The 6000-nt window shown below is 46.9% G+C and overlaps 1 protein-coding gene across 4 annotated transcripts in view; it reads left to right on the top strand.

Moving 5' to 3' along the window:
- Window positions 1-532: 532 nt before the first annotated feature.
- The window catches only part of fktn (fukutin), a 28707-nt gene continuing 23239 nt past the window's right edge, over window positions 533-6000 (top strand). Inside the window, exons 1-3 of one of the 4 annotated variants that reach the window (XM_078213926.1) lie at window positions 591-640; window positions 2676-2877; window positions 4808-4941. In XM_078213926.1, coding sequence (XP_078070052.1) covers window positions 4837-4941 — 105 coding nt within the window. In that variant the 5' untranslated portion in view covers window positions 591-640; window positions 2676-2877; window positions 4808-4836. Of the gene's footprint in view, window positions 819-2675; window positions 2878-4807; window positions 4942-6000 lie in introns of all 4 variants that reach the window. The other 3 variants (XM_078213925.1, XM_078213929.1, XM_078213928.1) reach the window with 3 other exon arrangements.

Here is a 6000-nt window from a genome sequence, read left to right as displayed (position 1 = left end):
CTTGGTGGCTGAGCAAGGCCCTTTCCTTCTCTATGAACGGTGTGCTTTGTCTGTATAGCGCGCAAGAAACAATACTTTTCACTCTATGTTAATACATGTGACAATAATAAATCAAATCAAAATCTCCTTCCCCAGATATTGGAAGCCATGGTCACCCTGACCCCGCCCCCTTTCCCTGACCCATAGAATCATAGAAACCCTACAGTGCAGAAAGAGGCCATTCGGCCCATCGAGTCTGCACCAACCACAATCCCACCCAGGCCCTACCCCCATAACCCTACACATTTACCCACTAATCCCTCTAATCTAAACATCTCAGGACACGAAGGGGCAATTTAGCATGGCCAATCAACCTAACCCGCACATCTTTGGACTGTGGGAGGAAACCGGAGCACCCGGAGGAGACCCACGAAAAAACCCGCCCCCTTTCCCTGACCCCGCCCCCTCACTCTGACCCCGCCATCTCACTGACCCCGCCTCCTCCCGATGGTCCCGCCCCTCAGCCTGGTCCCGCCCCCTCCCGTGGTGCTCTGTACTGATTGGCGGCGGCAGCTCTCGCGCGATGTGGGTGTGGGCGGGGTGACGTTGCCAGGAGACGGGATCGGGAGAGAGCGCGAGGCGGCGGGCCTGGGACAGCAGGGTGAGCGGGCCGAGCGGCCGGGGTGAGGGGAGTGGGATCGGGATCCAGCCGGTCAGAGCGATCCCCGGGCCCGGGATCCAGCCGGTCAGAGCGATCCCCGGGCCCGGGATCCAGCCGGTCAGAGTGATCCCCGGGCTGGGTCTGGGCCCCCCGTGTTGCTCCGGTGCACTCCCTGTTGGTCAGTGTCTCAGGGAGGGGCAGTTTAATGAAGCAGCAACCCGGGCCCCCGGCACTGCAGCCGGGACAGAGGCTGCAGCGTCCCCGCTCTGGGAGCCCGGAGCAAGGAGCTGCTGCTGGAGAGACTGACAGCCCAGAGAGAGAGAGAGAGGCCCTTCAGCCCATCCTGCCACCCCTGGATTGGCTTCAGTCACTCTGCAACCTCTGATCATTTAAACTGATCTGATATTTTTGAAGACAATGTGGGGTTTTGATGGAATTTCATTGAAGGGGTGGCACAGTGGTTAGTGCTGCTGCCTCACAGCGCCAGGGTCCCGGGTTTAATTCCCGGCTCGGGTCACTGTCTGTGTGGAGTTTGCACATTCTCCCCGTGTCTGCGTGGGTTTCCTCCGGGTGCTCCGGTTTCCTCCCACAGTCCGAAAGACGTGCTGGTTAGGGTGCATTGGCCGTGCTAAATTCTCCCTCCAAACAGGCGCCGGAGTGAGGAGACCAGGGGATTTTCACAGTAACTTCATTGCAGTGTTAATGTAAGCCTAAAGAGAAAATGTTGGAAAATCTCAGCAGGTCTGGCAGCATCTGTAAGGAGAGAAAAGAGCTGACGTTTCGAGTCCAGATGACCCTTTGTCAAAGATCACCCTCTTTGGCTTTTTGACAAAGGGTCACCTGGACTCGAAACGTCAGCTCTTTTCTCTCCTTACAGATGCTGCCAGACCTGCTGGGATTTTCCAACATTTTCCCTTTTGGTTTCAGATTCCAACATCCGCAGTAATTTGCTTTTATTTAGTTAATGTCAGCCTAGTTGTGACAAATAAACTTTAAACTTAAACTTCCCTTAGAAAAGTGGATCAATAACTAGAGATTTCAAATCATCAGGATTTTTTGGGGCTAAAAGGACCAAGGGATATGGGGAACAAGATATCAAATTTGATGATCATCCATGATCAAGATGAATGGTGGAGCAGGCTCGAAGGGCTGAATGGCCTCCTCCTGCTTCTAGTTTCTATGTTTCTATCAGCAAGAGATCCAGAGTAGAGTGGAAAATATTTTCACTGCACGTTGTCATGGGCTGGCACATTGCACCTGAAAGTGCTGGAAGTTGATTCCATAAATAATTATAAAAGGGAACTGGACAGGTACTCAAGGGTTAGGCTGGGAGTTTCTGTCCCTTCCCATCGGCAAAATCTTCCAGTCCTGCCGAAGGAGATCCCTATGGTGGGTGCCTGACAACATAGCAGACGAGCAACGCAAATGCCATTGCCTTCGGCAGGACTGGGAGGTCCCACTGCCAACCAATGGTGAGCCCCATTCACCGCCGGAAAGCCCCAACTTTAATGTTACCAACACAAAATATGGATGGGGCTAAACAACGCAGCATGATGGGCCGACTGGCCTCCTACTTTGTTGTAAATCTAAAAGTTTATTTATTAGTGTCACAAGTAGGCTTACATTAACACTGCAATGAAGTTACTGTGAAAATCCCCTAGTCGCCACACTCTGGCACCTGTTCGGGTACAGAGAGAGAGAATTGAACATGGCCAATGCACCTAACCATCACGTCCTTTGGACTGTGGGAGGAGACCGGAGCACCAGGAGGAAACCCATGCAGACACGGGGAGAATGTGCAAACTCCACACAGAGAGTCCCCCAAGCCAGGAATCGAACCCGGTCCCCTGGCACTGTGAGACAGCAGTGCTAACCACTGTGTTGCCTGTAACATCCTTTGTGTGCTGGGGGAGGTGCACTACTTGCTGTGACCTAACCACTGACTTCTGCAGATTGATTGGCCTTATTTTGTTCTTGGCCCTTTATATAAATCGCAGAATTAATTCTGTAAAAAATGTTTTTTGACCTTTTTCAGGAATGTTGCTTGCTTGTTCTACATTACTTCTGAAATTCTGGCTGTCATACATACCTATATAGAAGAAAGGCTCCTTGCTCTTTCCCCATAGTCCTGGAAATGATTCTTTTTCAAGTATTTATCCAATTTCCTTTTGACGGGTGCTATTGAATCTTGCTTCGATCACTCCGAGATTGTGTTCAAGATCGTAACATCTTGCAATGTAAATACATTTCTTCTCATCTCTAGATCTTTTTCCGGTTATCTTAAATCAGTATCCTCCAGTTACCAACCCTCTTGCCAGTGGAAACAGTTTCCCCCATTTCCCCAGATTTACTCTATCCAAACCCATTATAACTTTGAACACCTCCATTAAATCTCCTTTAACCTTCACTGCTCGAAGAAGAACGATCCCAGTTTCTCCACCCATTCCACATTAACTGAAGTTCCTCATACCTGGTATCATTCCAGTAAATCTCTGCACCCTTTCCAAGGAGCCTCCTTCCTAAAATTTTCTCCCGAAAATGGAAAGAGTTCTCTAGCCGGGGCCTGACCAGTGATTTGTAAAGATGTAACATCATTTATTTGTATTTGTACTCTGCTTCAGTTCATAAAGCCAAGAGTCACATATGTTTTTAACAACCTTATCAACTTGTCCTGCCTTCAGATTTGTGTATCTGCAGCCCCCGGTCTCTCCATACCTACAATCCATTTAAATAAGTTCCATTTAGTTTACATTGCCTCTTCATTGTTCCTTCCTTCCAAAATGCATCAGTTAAAACTTGTGTGTTAAATTTCATTTGTCATGTGTATACCCATTACACCAGTCTATGTTCTCCTGATGCATGCTGCTGACCTCCTCACTCTTTGCAATATTTCCAAGTCTTGTATTATTCATAAACTTTTAAATATGCTCCTGACACCCAAGTTCTGGCCATGAAACACATTTGGGTACAGAATTTTTAAGGACCATGTTAAAGCCCCATGACATTACTATACATCCATTGAGATATGTTTTAGTTTATTCCATGTGATTGCAATTTTGCTGCCAGTATTCAAACACATATGCAGCACGGTGGCACAGTGCTTAGCACTGCTGCCTCACAGCGCCAGGGACCTGGATTCAATTCCCAGCTTGGGTCACTGTCTCTGTGGAGTCTGCACATTCTCCCCGTGTCTGCTTGGGTTTGATCCAGGTGCTCCGGTTTCCTCCCACAATCCAAAGATGTGCGGGTTAGATTGATTGGTCATGATAAATTGCTCCTTAGTGTCAGGGGGATTAGCAGGGTAAATATGCGGGGATAGGGCCTGAGTGGGATTGTTGTTGGTGCTGGCTTGATGTGCCAAATGGCCTCCTTTTGCACTGTAAGGATTCTGTAACATCTGCACCATCACTAAGACTGCCTATTTCCACTTCCATAACACTGCCTGACACCACCCACTGCTACCACTCAGTTCATCTGTTGCTGAAACCCTCATCCATACCCTTGTCACTTCTGGATTCAACCATTCCTATGGACTTCTGGCTGGCCCCTTGTGTTCTACTCTCTAAAATGAGTTCATCCAAAACTGCTACCTGAACCATAAGTTGCAGCAAATCCAGTTCAACCATTGTCCTTGTGCTCGCTGACCTATATTTGGCTCCCAGTTAAGTAATACCTTGTTTTCAAAATTATTATTCTTGTTTTCAAACCTCTCCTTGCCCTCGCCTCTCTCTGTCTCTGTAATCTTGTCCAGCCCTGCAACCCTGTGAGATATTGAATGCCCCTCTAATTCTGACCTCTCAAACATCCCCTGATTTTAGTGTTTTTACCCAGTGGTGACCCAGCCTTCAGCTGCCTGGGTCCTAAACTCTGGAATTCCCTCTCTAAGCTGCTTCTTTCTTTCCTCCTCATGAGATGCTCTCTAAAACCTGCCCCTCTGACCAAGAATTTTGGTCATTTGCCCTAATATTTTTATGTGGTTCAATATCAAACTTTGTATTCTAATGTTGCTGTGAATCATCCAGGGATATTTTATTCTGGCAACGGTACTATGTAAATTCAAATTGTTGTAAAAGCATGTCCAGTCAGATATGGTAGCAGTGAGATGGTCTGATTCAATTGAAGCAATGTTTGCAACTGTTATCTCTGAACAGTTTTATTTTTTTCCAGGTGTTGGAAGGCAGAATAAGTGATGACCGATGCCTCGAATCAATAAGACCATCATATTGATTCTTCTGACTGTAATAAGTTCTATATTTCTGTTGTTTCAGCTGTATTATTATAAAGAGTACTTTTCATCAAAGGCAAGTATGGCATTGAGCATTTTAATAATTTATGACATAAAAATTTATTAAGAATGTAGGAAAAGTGCAAACACCATTTGTTTTGGGCAGTTCATAGAATCCCTACAGTGCAGAAGGAGGCCATTTGGCCCATTGAATCTGCACCGACAACAATCCTATCCCAGGCCCTATCCCCACAATCCCCACACATTTACCCCACTAATCCCTCTAACCTACACATCCCTGGATACTACGGGCAATTTAGCATGGCCAATCCACCTAATCTGCACATCTTTGGACTGTGGGAGGAAACTGGAGCACCTGGAGGAAACCCACACAGACACACGGAGAATGTGCAAACTCTACACAGACAGTGACCCAAGGCTGGAATTGAACCCGGGTCCCTGGCGCTGTGAGGCAGCAGTGCTAACCACTGTCATCGTGCCAATTCCTCTACTCCAGATAATTATACAATTCCCCCATTTTGGTACATCATCGGCATATTTTGTGAATAAAATGATCTTTGTGGATGTCCCTGGCAAGGCCAGAATTTATTGCTTATCCACAGTTTGCTCTTGAGAAGGTGGTAGTGAGGTACCTTCTTGTATGGTGTGAGCGAGATATCTCCAGAATTTTGCCCCTGCGGCAATGTATTTCCAAGTGGGGGGCTGTTGTGTGACTTGGAGGGAAACCTGGAGATAGTGGTATTCCCATGTCTCTGCTGCTGCTGTTCCTCTAGGTGGTAGAATAGGTGCTAACAAAGTAAATACATTAAAAGGCAGGAGTCCCAGAACAAGTGCAACACTGCTTTTCCACAGTTACATTTTATTTCTCATTATAAGATAGTTTCAATATCAAGGACAAGTACAATTTATTTATTTTTACAATGACGCTTTGATTCACTAAATCCTGATTGGAAAAGGGGTGTCTGATCTCACTCAGTATCCACACATACAATCCTGTATAACAGCCAGCACCTTGTAGTTCATTTATTACTGCCCATCCCCTAGTTGCCCGAGAGCAGTTGAGAGTCAACCACATTGCTGTGGCTGTGGAGTCACATGTAGGCCAGACCAGGTA

Source organism: Mustelus asterias, chromosome 6 (assembly GCF_964213995.1).
Source record: "Mustelus asterias chromosome 6, sMusAst1.hap1.1, whole genome shotgun sequence".
Lineage (NCBI taxonomy): Eukaryota > Metazoa > Chordata > Chondrichthyes > Carcharhiniformes > Triakidae > Mustelus > Mustelus asterias.
This window is presented reverse-complemented; position numbering and strand designations above follow the sequence as displayed.